Raw genomic sequence first — 24,158 nt, forward strand, 5'->3', positions numbered from 1 at the left:
AAAATGCCTCTGCCGGAAACGTTAGAAGAAGAACAATGACAACGGAAAAAGGAGATGAGAGCCCGGAGACCCAGATGTTTACATCAGATCGATATCTAGACCGCCTCCTCCTGAAATTAACATCTCCACACCACACCTGGCCACAGCCATTAACGGCATTGTCCTCCCCCTCCGCCCTATTCAAACTCTTAGAACTGGAACATGAATGTTTAATGAAGATGCCTCGGAGGAAGAACCGTGGAAATCCCGAGTTTCTCTAAATGATCCAGTGTATAAAAAGAGGCTGCTGCAAGCCAGAAATGTGAACTTGGGGGATAACAGACTGGCAGAGTGTGTTATCATTGTTCACCCGGCGCCGACCCCGGGCTCGACGCTGTCCTTTTAATTGTGGCTGTCCGAGACTATCATTTTGTCTCTCAATAAAATTCCAAATTTTGATTTATCGAATTTGGTCTATCGTATTTATAACAATTGGCATTGTTTTTTACTTGCTGATGTTTATTACAGCACTTTAATTTCATTAAGGCAGCTGCAGTTTTAATCATACATGGAATGTAAACCTGTTTTAAAACTAAGTAACTGAGTACATGCACAGCTTTTGACATTTTCACTAAATTTTTTGGAAAGGATTAAAAAGAACACACACACACTTTCCTTTAGAAAGTGCAGTAGTGATCCCGGATAAACAAATACCCTCTAAATGCAATAGGAACTTCTTCAGCCCTCCTTTTGAAAGCACAGTGTGATGCCTAGTTGTTACTAGCAGTGTGTCAGGAGGGTTTTCTACCTTGGGCAAACCCGACTGGACAGATAGAAACTAAAGATGCTGAATATTAATCCATGAATGTCAGGTAGTCTGGGCCAGTGCTGTTAGTCTGGAAACTGTACAGACAGCAGCAATTCAGCTTATAGATTCAAATGAAGATTTGTAGATTTAAATGAAGTTAGTATGAATATAAAGTAGTGTGAGTGGCTTATTTTTGTTGGTGCACTAACAACTGGTTTTGTCTCGGTGCCTAGACTTTCAGGCAATAGTCAGTCTGCCTCCAGGTATCCACATCTGGCCAAGGATCCTTCTTTGTGCAGTGCTTCCTGAAGGGTTCAAAGATCCTTCTCAGAATCTCAAAACTAAAAGAGGCTCCTGACAAAATCCAAGGGGATTGGACTGTCATGGACCCTTGCAGAAACTGATCCAAATGTGCTTTCCTATGCAGTTATCACCTGTATCTGTTCCATTAAAACCTTAGCAGTAATTCTGCTTCAGTCCAGAAGAGAACAGGCACATAAAGGCTTTGCCACTTCCAGCGCCTTGCTGTTTATCACAGGTTGTTATCCCCAAAAGAGTTACTTTGTCATTCAATGAAAAGATCTGTTTGGGTGTTACGGACCATTTGTTGATAATACGATCTAGAACTGCTTAAAAAACTTTTCAGGACACTCAGAGTACCTTACCAAGTGGTCTGCTACTGCTGGTAAGTACTATACTGTTACTTGTAGTGAGTTTCATGTCAAAGTATTATTTGAACTGCAGATGGTATTAACATCATGTTTCTTACTTGTTACAGTCTGTTATGTTACTCCATTAATTCTGTAAGCTTGATTCTACAGCCTTGAAAATGAAGTCTTTTTAAAACTACTTCCACATTTCATTTTCTCTCATCTTATTACTTCAGAGTGGATTATTGCATATATAAAAGAAATGGAAATTATAATAAATTTTTCAACTTCATTATTTTATTTCAATTTTAGGATTCTTAGCTGTCTTTAGTGTTTGGAAAGGTAGTGGCTCATCTTATTCCTGTCTTTAGGAATTACAGGAAGAATTCTTTTCTTTGGTCTGTTTAGCTAAATGGCACAAACTCCCATGATGCTCAAGATAAGAATAGAACAAGTCAAGCAGTCTCTCCATTATTTTGAACACATTAAGAACCACATAAAATTAATTGTTGATGTAGCTGGGCTAAAAAAATAGTTAATGTCTAAGCAGCACAGATCCTATCACCTACAAAACTTTTTAGATACAGTATAGCAAAGTAATGCCCATTCATTCTGAACAGAATACATAAACAAAAGCTTTTTTTCTTTTCTTTTTTTTTTAATGTATCTTGACACAAATATTATAGACTGCTTTTCCAGGATTGTTTCCTGTGCTGTAGATGATTACTTGCTGGGTGTAAAACAAAGGTAGATTCACAGCTGCTAGTAAATATTTTAGTATTTGGGACTTTTCCCTTTTATTCGTTATGATTAGAAGGGAGAAGTTTTCCAGGGTTTGGGAAATTATTTCTGTGGAGTCGGGGGAGTGCTTTGAATGGATCTGTGCAAACCCAAGTGTGCTGCTAGCACCTCAGTGCAAATCCAAAGCTTGGACCAAGCAGATACAGAAGTCACTGGCCTGTTTCTCACATTATTTGCTCATATGGTCAAGGCAATTGACCTCATCTTAAAATATATGACTGTTTCTGCAAATGATGGTAAAAAAAAAAAAACAACTTACAAGTAATAACTCCTTAGAGCGTCAGTGGATCTTGCATTACTCATTTCTTTTGACACCATATATCTAAAAGTTCAATACACTAATATGCTTTTACCCTGAAAGGTCTTCAACAAAGGACAAAATAATCAGCTTGTGGTTCTACTACAGGCAGGAAGAATTTAATTTTACCTGTTCACACAAATACTCAACTATTTCTCATTCAACATTGTGTAAATATATCCCAAGCTTAAAGACAAGGTCAGATTGCTAAATGTATTGAGTTTGCTATTACAGTACAAGAATTCATTTTAACTTTATTTTCATGTACATTTTCAGAATATATAGAATATAGAAAATGGTATATTTTAAAGGCATATAAGGTAGAAAAAAATCCCTAAAATATGTTTGCCCTGCTCAAACTCTAGTTCAGACCAATTTGGTATTTGTTCACTTGCTGTGCAGAACATTCCCATCTATTCTGTGTGGCATCATGCACGTGCTGGTGTTTGTACACAAGTGGAGGTGTTGTGCACCAGAGTGTTCATTGTGTGTGTGCTTTTCACTTTTTTAAAGGGACAGAGCTTTTACTGTGGAATTAAACTGTGTTCATGTTTATCTAAATCTTTATTTTAAATATTTGCTCTGCAAATGACCTGAGCATTTTCAAGGCAAGAAATTGAAGCATCTCTGCAAGTCAGTCACATAAAAGCTTAACTTTGAATTTTTAAGACTGTCCTCTAGATATTAGAACTTTAATCCATATTTGCTTTAAGGTTTCCCTTATTGTTTCATGTTTTAATAAATGCAGCAAAATGCCTAGTTAACAATCTACATTCATCCTTAAACCTGCATCTATCTACTTAAGTCAAATTCTGCTTGCTAGTAAAAACTCATGTTTTGAACCTGAAATGTATTCAGCAAATTATAGAGACACTTTTTTAAAAAGTAGGGCAATAATTTTTGAAATTCAGAGCACTAAGAGGAAAAAAACCTGATAAAATACTAGCATGATGCTAGACTGGGGAGAATCCCTTTTCTTCAAGCTAATGTGGGTTTTTAACTATTATTATTACTTTTACCATGATGTCCTGCTTGCTCATCCTAATTTTTTAACAGTCTTACTGGGATTTCTTTGCTCCCAAAAGACAAGCAGCACATGCCAAAGCATTATAGGATGTTGAAGGAATGTAGGTGGATACATGACCTGTCACTCATGTTGGAGCCAGTTGCTAAAAAGCTATGCACCTGAACTTTTACTTTGTGATAAGTCAAGGATAAATCTGAAGAAATCTGATAAAATTTCATTATCTGACTACATTAGGCATCAACTGATGTCTAATGCAGTAATTCTTAACTTCAGTGGAGCTACACTGCCTTATGATACTGAACTTATTCTACTTTAAGTGTAATACCTCATTCCAAACCTATTTACTTTCTTACTGCCTGTGTATTGGGCCAGCTGTAGTGAATATACTGAAGTAAATAAATAAATGGTTTGAGCTTTTCAAAAGTCAAATCTGTACTTAAGCATCAAAGCTGTGACTAACCAAAACAGGCCACTTCATTCATTTTCCACACTGATCTTCAAAACACCATCAGCCAAAGCCAGTATTACACTGCAAAGCAGCTAAGCCTGGTATTAAGGCAAGGATTTAGCTCACAGAATTACTGAAAAATAAAAAAACACCTAGTCTTTTTATCTTCAGACCTATCCTGGAATTCATAAGCATAGTAATTGCACTCTGATTTGTTTAGTAGCAGTGCTTAGTTCCAGTAAAATCCACAAAGGAATTTAAAATGAATTTTTAAAGGCCAATTTCCTAATGGGCAGACTCCGGGAATGCTTTTGTACAGGACACATTAACCATGAAATCACTACGTGATAAAATCCCAGTGTAACATGTCGAGTTTGGCTGTAAAAATCTAAATTTGGCATTCCTTCATCACTAGTCTGCTTAGAAATCTGCAGATGTAGGCTCAGTGATCCTTTTCTGTTTCCAGAAATGCTGCCCGAGGCTAAGCTGAAGGGATTCAGGACTGGGGTGGGGAGTTCCTCAGTGCCCCAGCTGTGCTGGGCCCAGGCTGGACAGGGAATTGGCTGATAAGTGCTCCCACCAAAGGCTCTCTGTGCTTTAATTAAATGGGAAAGACAATCAAGAGAAACATTTGCTGGAGTACAAAAAGGACTTGTTTACTTTTGGAAAGCAAGTGGTTTTAATAAAAACTTGATGACACTTACTGCACTTTATAAAGAGCAGAACACTGGTCCTGTGCCAGGGCAGACACTCTGAGTGCAGCTTTGGGCTTTAGAATTGTTTGCTTTTTCACTGTGATCTGCACCTCGCTTTTTTACACACCCTTATATTTAACGTAGTTCAAAGGGATATATCTGGTCCAGAAATATAGTTAGTATATTGTTTAAAATTTAATTTGTACGGGCTTTATTTGTAATCTAGAGGCCAGGAACAAACTGTTAATGTCTAATAAAGGAAAACCATTTATGATGATGAAATATGTACAAGAAACAACTTGGCTCTGTGTTGCTCCGACCCCTGACCTGGAGGTGCCAGGTATTTCGTTTCACCTGCCTTCTTTTTTTTTTTTTTTTTAATTTCTGTTTCATATCAAGAACACAGTACATTTTTAGAGAAACAATACTTTTACTACAAAACCATGTAAATGATTATATACAAAATGGTTACTGGAATTTGGTTTTGTACTGCAGTGACAGAAATAACTAGGTGCTGACGTTTATTTACGCTTCCTTAGTACTAAGTACATCACTCCACTGATCAGGGTAAAGGCAAATGCAATCCAGGCTAAGACAAAGGAATAGCCATATTGGCCCTTGGAAACTTCCATCCTATATCCATGGCTCTGGTGCAGGTCTTCGTGCCTGTCTGTGTAGATGGAAGCTGCAATCATAACACACAGACCTGCAGGAGGAAGAAAATAATAAAGGTCGGTATCTTAAAATATTATCAGTACACACAACTATTCACTGTCTTTTCTGTCAGCTGCTTCCCACAATGTCCTTTCTTTGCAGATGCTCGTTTTCCATCCTCAAACTAACCTGGAAGCATTTCAAGACATATTTTCAGTTTATTTGGCAAGCTTTAAATTTGAAGTGCTGTTGTGTATCTATGTCATTTGCAGTGAACAGAAAATGGTTCTGAACATCTGGGTAGTTTTTAAGGCTGAAAAAAATCAAAGTGAGTACTCGCCTGTAACAATTAGAGAGTTATTTAATGTGTTCAAGAAGTTCAGAATCTCAAATCCTTTCCCTTCAAAGTTTGTATTACTTTATACTGAGCAGTGGTGACATCCATGTTTTAACTGCCTATATATGACAGAATGGAACAGTTCACTGTTTAAACAGTTAAGGATAAGCTATGGCCTCAACAGCACTAGAGAGTTCTCATGCAGCTCATTCTTTTTGAAACCTTTTCCCGCTTTCCTACTTTCACGAAAATATCATTAAAGTCAAAAGTGTTGAAAAATCACTCACATGACAGGAGCTGGATGATAGAGGTTAACACAAATCTTTCTCCTTGCTTCAGACGGAAGAGTTGAAGAATGAAAACCAGAAATGCCACACAGCAGAAAATCGTAGACAGAATCATGGCGGCCTGAACAGCCTGAATTGATTGATACTCTGCAAAAACAAAGCAGCCTTGATTAAAAATAGTTTCTCTCTTCGCCTTCTCCTGCAAGGAGTTAAGGGGCAGAGCTGTGCTCCATAAGTAGGAGTTCAGCAGATGCAGCAAAGCAGTTGTGTGTGCATTGCACAGGCTGGTTCTCCTCTGCTTCCTTGGTATTAATACAGCCAGTGGCTTAAAAACCTCTAAAAGCTTCTCATCAAACTGAATGAAAACACTGAAGAGACTACTTCTGCCACACCCCACCCTTTGCTGCCATCAATGCCCTGGAAGCACAGGGAAATCGCCAGCTGTGCCAAACAGCTTCCAAATGCAGAGCCCAGCCTCCCAGCAGACCTGGAGACAGCTCTGTGGAGCAGCAGACACACCTCTGCCCCCCCTCATCTCCCCAGGGTGGGTCCCTGACTGCAGTGGACACACGGTAATACACAGAACAAACCCAGGTTAGCTGAGATGGCCTGTGTGAAGTGCCTCAGCTCACTGCACATTACAGGCCCTAAACCAACCGGATGCTTGGAAAACAAAATGGGTACACGGTTCTTCAAATTATTTACCTCTTTAACGTACACAGAGATGGAAAGTGAACAAATAAACAGAACATTTGAGAATACTTTCAGTTTTTGTAAGGCAGGCTATTACACTAGGCTGTATATTAAACTTCCTTCTAAAAACTCCAGCTTGAGTTTTCTTCTACTTTTTCCCCCATTCTTGTACACAGCCAGCATCTTTAGGTTCTTCTCTGCAAGTTCAATTCTGAAGCAAATTCTACCACTTCAGATGACTTCAGTGTTTTTACCTAATTTTTTTAAGAACTCATTAGCAGTCATTATCAGTAGTTTGTGTTTACTCTCTTGCACTGGTCTCTTAAGTGCACATGACAGCTTCCCACTCACAGAAACTGTTAGAACAGTTGCCTTTCCAAAATGAAAAACCAATATTAAAGTTTTTAGAAGACCTGCCTAGTTAGGACATACGCATTTTTGAAGAACTATGAACCTGCCCCTGTAAATTTCATAGCAGTTTCACCAGATCTCCTGAAAGAACACAGACACAGGCATGGAGAGACACTCACCGTTGAACTCCTCAGTGATAGCCATACAGGTGCTCGTATTTGTGGTACACATTCTCCAGACATCTGTAGAAAAGTTATCTCCCACCCACCAGGCCTGCAAAATAGAAGTAAAGGACTCTTACAGGGAGAAAAAACAAACAGAAACTACAAATCTCCTTCCTTGTCCAAGTGTCTGCTGATCAGATACATCAGCTGTAACGATTTTCTGTTCATTTTTGATGCTTAACCACTCAAATGAAATGTGAGATCTCATGGCATTTCAGAATAAAGGGTATACAATTATCCACGCATCATTCTCATTTTAGACCTCTGTGCAGTAGGTAAGGGCATCTTAAACATCCCAAAGCACAAGGGATTTCCAGCATTTGGGCAGAAATTTCACATAATCGGTGATTGCTCTCTCCTTGAGACACCTAGACAAGATTTGCTTTGTTCACCCAGACCCTGTTTAGAATGCACACCTCTCTGAAGGAACAGCATTTGCTAATTTGCAGGAAATAGCATCACCTGTGAAACAGAAGTCCTTTATAGATGTTCTGGCTCCTGCCACTGACGTGATTCACATCAATGTAATGCAGCTGTGCTGAGGTATACTATGGCATCTGTCTGGTAATGGCTGCTGACAAACTAAGATCCTCTTGTGGTATTTCTATTTTGAGGTTTTAACATTCAAGGCAAAATGGTACTGCAGCATCTGAGCAGATTTTTACAGTAGCCTGGAAAATGACAAGCACTCCACAAGTGGCATTTCCTCAGGAAACCCATTCCCATTCCAATAGCTACCCAGGCCTTTGTTTTGACTAGAGCTGCACAAAATACAGCTTATAAATACGATTCCTGGTAGGATCTGCTGCTTAAATAGACATCCAGAAGCCTCAGAGCTTACTGTGCAGCTTTGCAAACAATACTGCAGTTAAAACTATGATATATTATGGTTGTAGGCATATGGATAAACAGAACGCTGTGTTTTAAGAAAATGAACTACTTTCTCAGGATGCCATTCATTTGGATTTTACAGTTCAAATTCAATGTTATTTTTCAGCTCTGAGCTCTTATATAGATACATAGTATAAAATGTAATAGAAGGGGGTTGTAGGGTTTAAGTTTTTAATTGCTCAAAAGTAGCTAATGACACAAAGCAGAGTGCATAGGCTTTTATTTCTGTAATAATTTGGGTTGTGTAGCAGATTTGAAATAAGATTAGGTTGCTTTGCCCACTGTCTTTGCATTCTAAATATTCAAAGGAGCAGGGTAGGACAACCTACTCTAGTGCTCAAATAATGACCAACTTCCATGGAACAATCAACCAGCTGACTAAAATGTAACACCTGAGTTTGTACGCTTTTGCAATAAAAAGTTGTGGGTTACACATTTCACTTGGGGCATGGTTTTCACTGAACACTATTTTCAGCAGCAAATTTTTTAATATCAAAATCCTGTACATTCATCAGATTTCATTGACACATTCCACAGCAACGACTTCTGATCAGGATAGTGGGCTGTTTTGGAAAATTGAGAATTCCACTAAAAGCTTGATATAAATACTGGAGGGTAAATTCTTTCTGATCACAAAAATAAAATGGAAATTTGAAAAGAAAGCAACATAAAATATTTTAAAGCTTTGTGCTGAAGCTACTTCAACTTAATGGACACAGATACATTCATGGTGTCTCTCATGATTTAACGGGGCATCTGGACAAGCATTTGTGAGGCAAAGCACACCTTGACTGAAATTATCCCCACACGTTAATCCCCAGCTGTTTGACTTCATGTGCTTTACACAAAAGGACAGTGGATTTTTCCCCTCTCTCCTTCATAGCCAGCTGAATAAAACCTCAGGGCTCTACCCTGTAAATATCGTCCCTGGCCAAGTCTCTCCCAGGGGAGAGGATGTGCTGCCTTGAGTTTACAGCATGATGCCATGGATAGATTATCCACCAGCAACATGCACATCCAAGGCACTTTTGTTACAGAAGGCTCTTAGGACACCAGTGTGCCTAACAAACTTAGCTTCTCTCAGTAAGTCAGTTGAAGCCTAGAGAAGAAAAACTCAATTTTTATGAAGCAAAGAAATCCCAGTATATTTGAGAGACGAGAAGAAATGACACTTACATTGTCGATAGTTGAGATGAACAGCAGCGCTGCCGAGGTTATGTGAAACACGATAATGAAGGCCAGGAGAATCAGCATCCTTGCTCTGGGAAGGCTTTAGGCTGAGATAAATCTGTTGAACATAAGGAATAATATGAACAATCTTTAAGAGCGGTCAGTGGATCGACCTGCAGTAAATGGTGCTGTTAGAGACAGTAACATCAGATGCAGTTTGAATCCACAGCACATGTTCTATCTCTGCAGATACTGAACTGGCATCATGGGTGTTAAAATGAATCACAACTTGAAATGAAGCCAAGAGGTGCATTTTGCAACCTTCCAGCACGATGGCTGCAATGAATAAACACACAAAGAAGTTTCGTTCTGTGTGCAAGGATGGAAAACTCCTTCACGTCACCTTTTAGAGAAGTGCATTTCAAATTACAGCCTCATGTGCAGTGATGATATTTCCACTGACTGCAGTAAGGTCTTGTTTCAACCATCCTTCCAAAGAAGGAAGAACCAGATTTCAAAAGGATGCTTTTAGAAGAAAATTAAGTGCATCAAGAACTACCTCCTGGATTTAGTAACACCTATGTTGTACCTTAGGCCTCATGTCCTTTGTTCATAGTTATAAGTTTTATCCACTGAATAATGACTAAGAACTACCGTTTTCTTCAACATATTGCTCCCACTGGTAGGTCTGAATAAACCCATTAGTCACATAATAATCCAATTAGCTATTTTATGTTCAGTCACTTAATACTCTCTGTAGGCTCCCTATTACCTTCATACCTTATTTACCCACTTATTACAATGTCAAATCTCACGCTGAAAAAACATGAACATTAAAAAAAAAAAAAAAACTTTTTGTGTACAAGAGAATCAGAAACTCTATTTCACTGGAATCCCCAGGAAATCTGCGGGCACATAAGAAATAGGTTAGGGAAAACTACTGCTACTAATACACAGAAAAATGCAATTGCTTGACATATCTATTTCTTTTTGGCCAGAAATTCTTGCCAATTAATGTATGCTTTAAGGAATCTGCAGTCTTGCAGATCTTTGCAGTTAAAGTGCGCCATTCTGTACATCATCTGCATGTTGTCACTCCTCAGTACATTAATGCATATTTCTCCCTTTCTTTTGCTTTGGACACATTCTATGATGTCAAATGATGCCAACACATAACACAGTAAATATCCAAAAGAAAGGGCAGTTATGAATTTTAAGACTTTTATCAATTTTAAGACTTCCATGTGGTTTTTTTCATGTCAAACCCCATCTCTCCTACTGCCATTTACTGGAATCATGAACCACATGAGTAATTAAACCAAATAAAAGGACTACTCTGACAGCATTTTTAAAGCAGCTCCACTGGCACTCTCATCAGGGCAAATAATAACTACTCTGCAAAACTTTAACAAAAAGATAATTGACAGCATAATAACTCAGTGAATAGAGACCAGGAGTTCCAGACTAATCCTCTCCATCTCCACTGCAGTACAGAGTTATAACAAGCTCAAAGGCAAACAGCATTAAAGTGCTTTTGTGAAAAATAAGTGGATAGCCTTATATCCGTATCTAATTAGAATGACTGAATGGGAAAGCCAAGTCCAACCCTAAAATAGGAAAAGCAGCTACTCTAGTGTGTATTCCTTCCCATTTCCTCTCTGTTAAACTCTGCCTTCTCAGCCACAACAAAGAACAGAAAGTGGCAATTTCCTCCAATGAGCTGATTCTGCTGTATGACTCAAGGTCCTCTGAATCCAGTTCCGCTTCCACAAATGTCATTCATGGCTCTCTATTGAGCCTTGCTTGAATGAAAGGAAGAAAGGAAAAGAAGATATTTTGTGGGTTTGTATAATGCCACATCAAAATATTTTCTTTGCGATATGTACCAGTCTTTGCACAGCACTCTCTTGTCTTGTGGCTGGTTTTTTTTGCGAGGTTCATTTCTTGCACAGATGGTATCTAAGCATTCAGTAATGCAACAATCATCTGCCACATAAGGAGAGAGAACCAAATTGTACTCGGTATTATTTTAAGAATAACAATGCAATTTCATCTTATTACATGAAGTAACATAAAGTAAGAGAGACCAAAAAATGTAACCTAATTAAAACCAATCTTGCAAAAGCAAGATCTGCCAACACAGGAGAACCCACTTTATCTTCAATCAAGTGAGTGGTTTTGTTTTACTGTTTTCATCCATAAAGAGAAGTGTTTGAGACAAGATAGATAAACATGTATGGCTGGTGAGAAGAATTTTTTTGTTTTACCCAAAAAAAGCCAAGATTAAATGAAAGAGATTTTTGTTTTGTCTTCACCAAAAACAAAACAAAACAAAACAAAACAAAACAAAACAAAACAAAAAAAACCACCAGTAAGAAAGGTCTAATGTTTCTGTTACTAAGACCCTTCCTAACAACCATCTTTAGATTCCTCCTCCGGACTTGCTGGCAACAGCTCCCTTCATGAGCTGCTACAACTTCTGTGCAAACAGTGCTAAACAATGACACATGGAGACAGGAATTAAATACACTGGGGAAAAGGAGGGAGACAGACCATTTCCAAGTAATTAATACCAGGAAAAGACAACAAGAACTGATTATCCAATCTGTCATGCCTGAGCAGGATCCCAGAAGTGCAAAGACCTCAATCACTCCTCCAAACTTTCCCTTCCCATGGACACCCAGGAGTTTCTGTGGTTCATCCCAGCCTGCACAAGGAATAATGAAGGGAGGAGGGTTTTCCAGAGAAACTCTCTGAGATCTATGGGCAGGAAGCAAAGAGCAGCTACCCTCTTCCAAGATGCCACCAGTAAAGTCACAGATGCTACTACAGAATCTGCGTCCCTCTCTAGCTGGAAATTCTGGATTTTATCCCTCAGAGAGAACTACCAGTCCTTCTCCACTCCACTCAGTCCTGGAATTCAAAACCTTACTGTGCAGACTCAAGGTTCTTCCACTCCCTCAGCATGAAGCTCTTCCTTCCCCAGTCCTCTGAGGACAGCCTGCCTGGGAATGTCTCCTAGCAGCAGGCAGCTCCTTTCCTCTCCCTATGAGCAAGGGAAGGACACAGTTACAGAGCACTGTTTGCATTTACATTCAGAATTGTTATTTCACTAAGGTATTACTAACCAAACACTTTGGTAACATCCTGTTCTGCACACTAGCTGTACTCCTTTTCTCATTTACCATCAACTGTTTCCTGGGCAGAGTGATTTTTCACCATCTCCCATCTGCAGTTGAAACACACCATGCTCTCAGGTCAAGGTGTTCATGATTTTTAAGTACACTGCCTTTAGGCACGGATGAAGGCTGGCATGATGCAACAGATATTGTTCATCATTCCCCAAAGTGGCTTGAATTCTTTTAATAGTTTTTATACACACACAGATATATGAGAAAAGCTTTTTGGACACACTACACTTACAATGATGGAGCCACTCTTCTCAGAAGTACGTGATGAAAAGACTACAGGCAACAGTTACAAGTTGCAACAAGGAATATTCCAATTGTGAAAAAAGTATTAATTATATTCAATGAGCATGATTAAGTACTGGAACAGGGCCCACGAGGCTGTGGGATCTCCATTCTTGGACATCTTCCTGACTTGACTGAAGCAAGACCCAGAACGTCCTGATCTAACCCCCTGCTTGGAGCCAGAGTCTGCACTAGAGACCTCCAGAGGCCCCTTCCAGCTCAGCTCTCCTGTCAATCTGTAGCTATTTCAGGAACCTCCCTGTACTAATCTCCAGCAAAGCTCTGACAAAAGAGAACATACTATTTGACTTAGCTCATCACATGTGCCATTAAAACCAGATTCGGGGGTTATAGTAAGAATGACATTGGATGTCAACATGAATTCCTCTAATTGCAAGCCTAAGCATTTAATACCACTTCACAAGGTATGGTTTAAGGCAGAAGTGGACAGATACTGCTGAGCTACAAGTGCAGACTGCCACTGGATCTAGAAAGAGTAAGTTATAGGAATCCCACTGAACACATCCAGATTTGCTGTGGTAATAACATTTCCCACAAATCCTGTTAAGTTGCAGGATACTTACACAAAACATTGAAAACAGAAGGCCAGTTATAGCAACAGCACATATTTTTTTCAATTAATGCAGAAGTAATGCTCCAGTGCCACTCCATTTTACATGGGGAGGATAAATACAGCAGTCACACTTCTTTTGAATCTCTTCAGTAATGCAGACTTTTGGAAGAAGTAGTTTGCACTTGCCATGGGAGAGCCTGATGAGCTTTAGAAGAAATGAAGGCCTCTACTATAATCTCCTGGACATGCAGAAACAAGTACATTTATACAGGATAAGACACTACAACCATCACAGAACTGCACAGTAAAATAAGGTATCTAGGCCAGGGCTTGCAACATTTCTGAACTGTAGTGTTTCAAATCTGGATTGCCTCCCTATGTCATATCACACACAAAAACACATCCCCTGCAGAAAAGCCTCAGTTTATCGCTAGGATGAAGTTTATCTTTATCTTTAATGTCCATCAGTACAAAGAAACAAGACTATTTAATTTTTTTCTGCTGTTTAGTACAGCAAGCAAGCAAAAATGAAAATAGTTCTTAACAGAATTTGACAGTTGTTAACAGAAGTTTTATCACTGCTTTCCAACCCGGATGTCATCTCCACAACAAACGTTTTCCTCCCATGCAGTTCAACTCTGCTGCCAGGCTGTTTCTCATGTTTTTGTATACTCAGTTTTTGCAACCAGCAATACATAGTGGAGTATGTTTATCCTGAGCTCATTTGCATTGGAAAGGCTGAAGCTTAGCCTCCAATACTGGCTGCTGCCCTCGCTCCCTAAGATCAAGCCAGGGGTTTTTATCATCTTCATCTGAGCCCACATATGAGAAAACTTCCACACAGACAATCCTGGTTCATCCCCTTAGAAACACAGTGAAATCTCTGCAAAACAGCTCCTGCTCTGCATAGACTGAGGCTGGGGGTGTGCAGACTCTCAACACCCACGTTTAGTGTGCTGAAAAGACACACCCAAAACAAGGGGTAGAGGATCCTGCTCAACAAGTTACCATACCTGCAGCTCTCTGCACTGGGATGTTTCATTGCAACTAGAACAGCAGGTCGTTGGGCCATCAATAAGTGTTCAGTTCAGCTGAACTTTCTTGAGGTCACTGAATCAAAGCAAACCTTAAATATCAATTCTACTGCCCCCCAGTGCTATAATTAGGTGTAAAAATGTGAATTTAGAAGAAAAACTCTGTATACTTGTAGCATGAGAAATCTCTCATCTTGTGATGCATCATAAGTTGTTTGGATTTACATGTTTTGCTCAGAGTTCTTGTGCCACATCTCATGGTGTCTCATGACAGAGAACTCAGAAGCTGGCACACATTTTGCCTGTACCACTGTCTCTAAACTTGCACAAAATTCCCTGGTTTATGAAGAACAGAGTGATACTGTTAACATTTTTTTTTCCTTTTATCAAGTATGAAGGGTTCTGTTTTCCTTGTGTGATTCTCAGAACTGGAACCAAAAATGAAGTTCAGACAGCAGACTTTCTCCCAAGCCAGCAATTTCAACAATCCTCTAATGCCTAAATATCAAACAACATAAAGAACGAGAAAATCAGGAAATGTAATACCAAGAGAATAATTACACCAGTTGAAACAATTTACTTCAGTTTCTTTATTTCTTCTGTCTGAGTTAATTTAACAGTTGGGAACACCAACACTCTTCAAGTGTAGATTCAAACTGTGACCTGTTTTCATGCTCAGGTGTTTCCCAGCTAACAATCAATACAGAAACTGAATGTCCTTCACCCAGTCTCTGCAGGCAATGTGGAGACCTCCAGGAAGTGCTGGATGGCTCTGACTACACTCTGCAATACTGAATGGGGACCCAGGACGGAAATGCAAAGTACAAGTAACAGTCTGCACGGCACATGGGCTCCCACCCAATTTCTTCCTGGTGTGAAGCTAAGCTGGAAGAACAATATGTTCTACGTGAAATAAAATTTCAGGTCCCTGCTTGATGCTGGCTTTGGAATCAAGAGGGCTAAGTGTCCTGTGAGCTCCTAGATGGCAGAGAGACCATCAGCTCTTTTTGTTTGTTTAACTGAGAACATGTTCAAGCCCACAGCTCTTTGTGCTACCTATTTTATGTGGAAGGAAGAGAGCTTTCCACTTACATTTCCACCTGTTTTCCAAAGCCCTTCCTCACAAAGCAAGGAAATCAGAAGGAAATGAATCAAAGGTCCCTGCACCAAACTGCTGTATGAAGGCAAAAAAAAAATCAATACAGCAAAAAATGATTCCACACTCTCTTCCATAGCTCCATTTGAATGACAACATTTATGGCTTTTTTAACACAGTGGCAGAAAATAAACTAGGGTCATCCTATCAGATCTAGATTTACTGATGCCCTTGCAGCAGGCTGTGTTAAGACCCAGTAACCTCCAGCACAATTACAGCTGTCAACTTGTTGTGTTTTGATAGTGAAATACAGGGGCTTGGAGGGAAACTCACAAGACATGGAATGACCTAGTTTTTATCTGTTTTCTTTCAAAAAATTGTGCCTTGCAACCAAAGCCCTGAGGTCTGCTTAGCTGTGCACCACAACTAATACAAATGTGCACCTATAGCTTAATAAAACCTTTTGTTTTTATGGTGTTTGGATGTCTGTCCATCCTGCTGGTACTGGTGGGACTGCCTGAGCAACAGCAGACTCAGAGTGAACCAGCTCGTGTGCCTGGCCTCCCTGTCACCTGTGTGTGAGGAAATGCTCAAGCACCCTTTCAGCTCTTTCTCAAGCAACTTCATAAACATTAATCTGGTCTCCTTTTCAGAAACCCCACCTAGTTACCAAAGGTGAAAGAGACTGTGATTACGGGTGGGTCTGGCAGATCATCTCCAGACTTCTCCCTTCTCACCCTGTCCTCCTCATTAGATCTATGCTACCAAGCCAGGACTCCAAAGTCCAGGAAATTCTAAGCCTGCTGTTCCATATATTTCTGAACAAAACCAAGAAGCAAACTGCAGCAAAAATGCAACATGCTAGCTTTGAGTAAGGAGACCCAAAGAAGCTGATGTTTCTAATTTCTTAGGAATGCTATTAATAAAATTTTGACCTAGGGATGCCAGTATTGCTGCCACTTCTGTAACTCTGTTAGTCATTTATTTGCAAACAAGTTTGGGCTGGGTTTAGACTTGCCCTACCACTCCTTTCAGTGTGGCCCCGCTGTCTCCACAGCAGAGGAAAGTCACTCTGCCATGAAGCCTTTGTGGGCAGACTCAGCAGAAGACAACCAGCAGGACCTTTGGGAACACAGGGACACAATGCCCTGTTGTGGGGTGGGGAAGTGTCACTTACCGAAAAAATGAGTCTTGTGACACTGTACCTGAAAATCCTAAAAAACAGCCTGAAGCTTAAAAACTTCAAGATGTATTCAAATACTCCTGCAAAACCTGGAAGAGACATTACCAGCCACTATATGCTGAGAAGACAATTTAGCAGGTACAGAAGTCAGCTGCCTACACAGACAGACATATTTAAATGAAAGTCTTTAAGACTTCATCTTCTCAAAACTGCCTTTTAGAGGGTTTTGTGTGGTCAGCAGAAAGAGAATGTTTCTCCTCCTCCAGCAGCACAAATCACGCCATCGTCGAAAGTAAATCTTTTACACATTCTTGTTTCTCTAAAGCACTTTTTCTTGTAACTGTACTTTTATACCAAATAATAATAAACTCATATTTAAGATGTTCTATATTTGCATCTAATCCCAACACAACCCACAGTGGTGTAAGGTAGGCTGCCATATTACTAAATAACACCTAAAAGGGTTGCAATTAATCTCTGATTCCCATCATAGTCATCTACTCTCCCACCTTCAGTTTATGCTGAGCATCACATGCCTTTGGCAAATGCTAACAAAACAGTCTTTCATCAAAGACACCCCATGGTTCAAGGGATTTCTCAAAGGGCACATATTGTTTGAGAAAACCCAGCAGTAATTTGAAAGAAGTAACCGCTTGTATATTGAAGTTTCTGGTTTCTTGCAAAATATAAATGTATTCAGCCAGCTTTCACATAGGCATGTGCAAAACATGTTATAAAATGTTTGTAACTTAAGTATGTATGAGTAGAGCTTAACTGTATTCTTAGAAAATGAAAGAAAGCACACATCATTTCAGTTGTTCAATGCTTGCTCTCCAGCTAGTTTGCTTGTTGTGCACCAGATAACACTTCAATATAAACAAAGTTGTGGTGCGCATTAAAACTTTCTTAACAATCAGGCTGGTCTCAAAGTACTTAAAGCTTGTTTTCCTAAGCTTGACAAGACAAGAACTTCTCGTTCTGACTTGCTCATTTTCAAAGATCAAAACAGAATGGGGATATACTTGCTTGCAGGTCAAGGCAAACACATGGAAGGAAAAAGAACAGTTTAACTTAGTGATGAAAATAAATGGCGATAAATCAGACGTGAGCACATTTAGGATGTAAATTACAACTCTTAGAGCTGTCACATTCTAGAACAGCCTTACAATCACCACAGCACAGGAAAAAGAGAGTTCCACAAGAAAGGATTTCTGTAATGCAGGGACTGTGCTAGCAGGATGACAGACCTGCTGTCCTGAGAGGGTCCTGCAGCTCCACTCTCCTGTGAAGCCTCTCAACAGCTTCACCGAGGTCTCTGTGTGTTTCACAACAGGCTTTCTGCACGATAGCCATGCCCCTGGCACCCAGCTGAATTCTCTGCCGTGCTCCAAGGGCTGCTGGCGGGGCTGGGAGCAGTGCTGGCAGCTGGGCAGTGCAGTAACACCGTGGTGATCGTGACACACAGCCAGCTTGGAGGGACCACTTGTTCCTCGGGTGGGTGGCAAAGCTTCCAAGAGTGCATGTGGCCTGTGCCCCTTGTCTGAGGGTGCCTGCCAGGCCCCAGGGCAGTGGTCAGGAAGGAGAGAGCCCCTGGCAGCCAGCTGGCACAGCCCTGCCTCTGGCTCGGGGAAGCAGCGGCTCCGTGGAGCTGGGACAATGACACGAGGCTGTTCTGATAAGCTATTCAAGCTATGAGAACCCTCCTGGGAACCTGCTCCTGAAACAGCTGAACTGAGGTGTGGCCTGGCCTCACCCCTGCTCAATCACTGTGTGGCCACGTTTCAGTGTTGAGGGTGTCCCTGCTCAATACCTTGGCAGGGCAGGGAGTTACAGACCAAGTAAAATACCAGATCTTTCTATCAGGTTGACAGACAAAATGTGTCCTCAGTCAATGAAAAGGGAAAAAAAAAAAAAAAAAAGCACACCTACAGCACTGACTACACATTAACATAGTTCTGAGTAAACCCCAGACACTGGGCTCTACTAACTACAGGCTGCTGCTTATCCAGAGATTATTACAGATACAACAGAACAGCTCGAGTGATTTATGATGTTCCACCTAATTAACCAACAAACAAAGGCAGAAAAGGTCTGTCTTTCTAGATTGAAAGCAATGCACTTAATTCTGTAGAAATAAAAGCTGATATTGTTTTAACTTTGGCAGATGTTCTGTGGAAATTGCTAGCAATGAAATGTGTTGCATTCACTGTTGTAAAATTTTCAAACTGCTTGTTTTGATTTGGCTTTGACTAGCTCTGTGTTGAGAAACTTTGGTTTTAGTTATTTCAGAGTTTACACATCATCTATCAAGAGTGTGAAAACACATTTCTATTGGTGGTACCACAGTTGGTTATAAAATAAAAAGCTCAAACTCTCAACAACTACTACTACTACTACTTTGACAGCAACATTGTAGCACAGGATTACACTGAATACTCAGCCTACCTCCAGAACAAAATTTTTACCCCATAATTTGTAATCGGTGCAATTAAAGTTGCCATGTGGACTCTACAAGTCCAGGTAGAAGGATTTCTATGCCTTGACTGAGCACACTGAGTGCACAGCTCTTCTACACTGGCTGCTCTATGGGAACAGCCCAGTCCCCTCAGCCCCTGGATCTCTTTGCTCTACCCCACAGCTGCACCCTGACCAGGCTGGACAGTGCCTGGGTCACTGCACAGCCACAGTGCCAGGGAGGGGTACACCAAGCGCCCTGACAGATGGGCAGGCTCAGCCAGAGCCCTTCAGTTGTTCACAGACTGTTCTGCAGTCCCTGGACTTGAGTTTGTTTCTGCCTTTGAGCTAAACAGTGGGTTTGTTGCTTCAGTGGATTGAGCACTGCAAGCCCTGGAAAACAAGTGAGTGTGCAGAGCCACCTTGTAGCACATACACCTCAGCAGAGACATCCAGGGCCTTTGGAAGGTCTCTTTCTGTCTGGAAGAAGGCCAGAATTTTGATCTATTTTGGGACACTAAACACCTGCATTAAACAGCCGAGGGAGTGTTCATGCTGCCCACCTCGGCTGTTTGCGGCCCATGCTACTCCAAACATAGCACAGCGTTTAAGAATCACTGAAGCAAACCATAAATATATATCCTATAGCCATCTCTAAGGGGTATTTGAGTCAGTCCACTCTCTGCTCCACCTACAGACTCCTGTGAAGATCTCTACACAGCCAGAGGGTTGTATTTTAAGGTCACACCCAAATTATGAGGCTTCACCTGGCATGCACATACCATCATTAAATCTGCCCATGAAACTTCACCGGCAAAATAAAAAGGTGTAATTACATTTTCCCCATTCAGTGGAGAAATAATAATTCCTTTGATGGATGAGTTCGGGCCATCAGGTTTTCTCTCGACTCTCACCCAGCAAGATGTATTTTCTAATAAATATGATGCTTATCTTCCTAATGAAGTCATAAGCGCCACCTGACATTTTGAGGTATATTTTACCAAATTATCTACTCTCTAAAACAGCAAAGTTTTTAACAAAAAAAAATTGAAAAAAAAAAAATACAGCAAAAACTGAAACTCCACTGCAAAGATCATGGTTTGCTTTGAGCATCCAATAAACAAGCAAACCCTAACAAACACTGAACAGCTCCATGAATGGAATTCCTTAGCCCTGTGCTTATGTTCCCTCTGCATTCCCTCTGAGACCAATGTGATTTCAATAAAAGCTGTGCATTCCTTTCTACTTTCAAATTTGGCTGTGCTGAAGTATCACATGGATTTTACATACAGTGTTTGCTTGACTTCAGAGTAAATCTCTTTCTTATTAGTTCCTGTATAATACAGTGCCTCATTCTGCTGGGTCTTCTTCCAACAGGAACATGGAGGAGGACCTGGAAAGTACATCTGCTAGCTAGCAGTTTAAAAGACCTTGTCCCCAGAGACCTACTTATCACTTTAATTAAATACATTCTTGTCCTGATATATGTGGGGATGTCATGTCTTACATGATCCTCAAGACAGAAGTAGAATGTGAAGTGCCAGTGGAAAATCAAAACATATTCAAGCCGCTGAGGTGAAAAGGGAAGAGTCTCCTTGTGCTGCCACTGATCTAATTTTTAAATGACAGGGAAACAGTGTTATGAAAGGAGGCAGCCTACACCTAATATACTTAGCAAAAGTAGAGGAAGGTCTTTCTTCTCTAAATACACATATGGGACTCATTAGTACAACCTTCTTCTAATCATTGAAGGAATGTCAAACCTGAGATGGGAAACAGCCTCGAGACAAACAAGAAAACAAAACAAAAGCCATAATAATGGAAGTAAAAGAAAGACACAAGGCAACTGTGAAGCAGGAGATGCTAATAAATCAAGAGGGGTCAAGTGCATTAACTGAGAGTGGGTTCTCCATCTTAATGGAGATATGCATTTCTTCTAAGCAATGTTGGCCAGCAACAATAACTCCAGGATCTACGAACTGAGACAGAATCTTTGTCTAAGATAACATTGTTGCAGCAGCCCTCAGACTTGACCTGCTCAGTCTGTTGAACAACTTCCTCTATTAACAAGGTTTTAAATCTCTGTAACCAAATAAAACTCACTGTTTTTCCTCACTGGAAAACCCACAGCATAATCAACACTGGTTTTGTGTTTATGATAGAAGTCTTTCCAGACCACAAATAAAGAATACAACACCAGTAGTGTCTTGTCTACTGATTGGATGTTGTTTTTATTTGAAATTATATTAACACACCATTTTCCTTCCCAAATGAGCATACTAACAAGAAACTGATCACCTCCTAAGAGTCTTCATGGTATTGCTGCACTTCAACTCCAGTTAATGTTGATGGCTATTGGCAGAGTAATTCCTGGATTCCTGGCTTGGCAGACAGCTACCTGGTAACATCCCTGTCAGCCACACAGCTGGCCTGATACAATCTGTACACATCTTTATTCAGCATGGAGGATGAATCTTCCCTCAGGTATTCCAACAGTCTTTCCTAACTCAACTCTACAAGTTCACAAAGAGATTCAGAAAACAGCAAGAGTTCCTTCTTTCAATGTCTTGAAGCAAAGGTGAAGTCCTTAAATCTTATGCTGAATAAACTCCTACCAGCTTCTGGTGGCCATGTTTACCATATGCTTTTGTTTCCACTTCCACTTTGATTTCACCAGCTATGGCAAATATCTGTACCCCAGCTGCATTCCTTAAGATGGCACTTGTTGCACTCTCTCTTACAAAAATGTTGCTGGACTCTCCAGTAAACTGCAATTCCCATTTATCCCCCAAGTGAAACTCATGCCCAATAGTCCTCTACCATTTGTGTGGATTCCTGCCTGCCCACATCTGCAGCCACCTGACTCCTCAGTCCCAGCAGTCCAGCCTCACAGCTCTTTCCCGAACGACATGGACAGCAAAGCCTTTAACATCTGAGATCAGGTCTGTTAAACTATCGACTGTTTTTATTTGCTGGAGAAAGCATCTGCTCAGGCAGGTGAGAAAACTTATTTTACAGTTAACACACCAGCACTGTATATATAGCGTCTGCAAGTAAATGAAAATAAGTAGCTACTTTTTGATTTTCTGATGATGAGCCAATCATAGCTGTTTACTTCTAAAGTTCCTAAAGAAAACTCCAACAAAATTCAGTGTGGATTTCACAGCTATTTAGTGGGTTTCTTCACAGCCCTGTATCAAGTCAGAAGATACTTCTAAGATGCTCTACTGCAATATTTACTGATCATTTACATACTATTCCCAACTGCTGGGAAGAAAAAAAAAAAAAACAAACCACAACCTTCCTGCACCATGTGAACAAAATATTCCTGCCAAGAAATAAACGGAGAGGCTGAACTGCCGGTTTCTTGATGGCAGCATTCTGTGGGTGAGAGCAAGTCGTGGATAAGTCTGCTGAGGAACCGACAGCAGTGCACTGTTCTTCCGAGAAATGTCCAAACAAGGAGCTGACCTCTCAAATCCAATACTCAATATTGCAGACAACCCACGTTACTGAGAGCTGCCCGTCCAGTATCTGGTACACAACCTCCCCGAAGTAGAGTATCACATATAGATAAAAACCGGCAGTGAGGGAAACTGCAGTTTGACTCAAGCGAAAAAAAAAAAAAAAAAAGTTTCATGCTGGCAAAAACTTCATAAACCGAAATCTGCACTGAATTACATCTAAGTGTATTTTCCTTCCACCGGGAGGGCGGGGGGGGGGAGCTGCCAAGAGCTGCTACAACGTTACTGCAATACACGCGAACTCCGCTGAGAGTTGATTACAGAAAAGAACAGAAAGAAACCGTGGAGAGCGCGAACTTTCCGCTGGTTTGGCCCAGCCTGGACTCACTGGCGAGGAGCCCCTCGGCCCGCCCCGTCCCGCTCCCCGACGCCCTGGGCGAGGGAGCGGGGCCGGGGCTCGACGGGACCGGGACCGCTCTCCCCGACCGGCCCAGCAACGGCGCAGCACCGCAGCCACCGAAATTAAACGTGCCTCGTAGTAAACAAACGCGTGCTTTTAACTTTTCCCGATTTCTGGCGTTTCTTCCTCCCCTGGCCGGCGAAGCTGCCCGCTCCCCCCGCCGCCGCCCCGCTCCCCCCGCGCCCCCCGCCCGGCCGAGGCTACTCACGGGCGCGGGCCGGCGGGCAGCTCTCCGGGGCTGCGACCGTCTGGCGGCGGCGGCGGTGCCTCCGCCCGCCCTCCTGCGGGAATGATGTCAGCGGCGGCTGGGTGTGGAACCAGGACTTTCAAAAGTCCCCCCCCCCGGCCGCTGGCGGCGGGAGAGGGGTGTGAGCGTGTGTGTGTGTGTGTGTGTGTGTGTGTGTGTGTGTGTGTGTACGAGAGTGTGCGGGCGCGGAGGGAGGGACGGACGGACGGACGGGGCGCGCACAGGAGGAACTTTCCCCGCCCGTTCCCACTCGGCGGCGGGCGGGCGGGCATCCATCCAGGCGCGCCGCTGCCCGACCCTCCCCGGGGGCTCTCGGCCCTCCCCGGGGGCTCTCGGCCCGCCGTCCTCCGCAGCCAGGGCCGGACCCCGCAGCGCGGCCCCCGGAATGCCAGCGGCCGGGCGCTCGGCCCGCTCTCCCGGGCGGCCCCCGCCTTCCGTCTGGGCTGACCCTGCCGGAGCAGTGACTGCTCCGTGCCGACTGCGGGAGCCGCGAGGGGCGAGGGGCGGCGATGTCACCCGTTACCCTGGGCTGGGGACGGACGGCGGCTACCCGATGTTAGCTGGGCGAGCGCTTTACCCGGGAAGGACAGGGCGAGGCCCAGGGCGGAGCCCTCTCACGGGAGCCGTAGAGGGGGAAAGCAGCCGCGATTCCCAAAGCGGCCGGGGACGGCTGCGGTGGCCGCGCCGGGTGGGGAGCCCGTCCCGGGCAGAGAGCTGGGAAGGCGCCATTTCCAGCCGGCCGTGCTTGAGCCGTTCCCGCTACAGCCTCCCGCCCCTCAGCGCCGGGCCCCTGTCCCCGGCGGGACGAGCCGAGAGGGGCTGGCCGAGCCTCTGTCCTCGGCGGGACGGGCCGAGAGGGG

General features: G+C 42.1%; 1 protein-coding gene across 1 annotated transcript; it reads right to left on the reverse strand.

Moving 5' to 3' along the window:
* Nucleotides 1-5,116: 5,116 nt before the first annotated feature.
* Nucleotides 5,117-23,431, reverse strand: EMP2 (epithelial membrane protein 2). The gene is made up of 5 exons (XM_040079472.2): nucleotides 23,260-23,431; nucleotides 9,320-9,431; nucleotides 7,208-7,301; nucleotides 5,985-6,131; nucleotides 5,117-5,412 (listed from the first exon to the last, which is right to left on the reverse strand). The coding sequence occupies exons 2-5, from the start codon at nucleotides 9,395-9,397 to the stop codon at nucleotides 5,228-5,230; spliced, it is 504 nt and encodes a 167-aa protein (XP_039935406.1). The 5' UTR covers nucleotides 9,398-9,431; nucleotides 23,260-23,431; the 3' UTR covers nucleotides 5,117-5,227.
* Between the last annotated feature and the right edge of the window lie 727 nt (nucleotides 23,432-24,158).

Source organism: Hirundo rustica, chromosome 15 (genome assembly GCF_015227805.2).
Source record: "Hirundo rustica isolate bHirRus1 chromosome 15, bHirRus1.pri.v3, whole genome shotgun sequence".
Classification (NCBI taxonomy): Eukaryota; Metazoa; Chordata; class Aves; order Passeriformes; family Hirundinidae; genus Hirundo; species Hirundo rustica.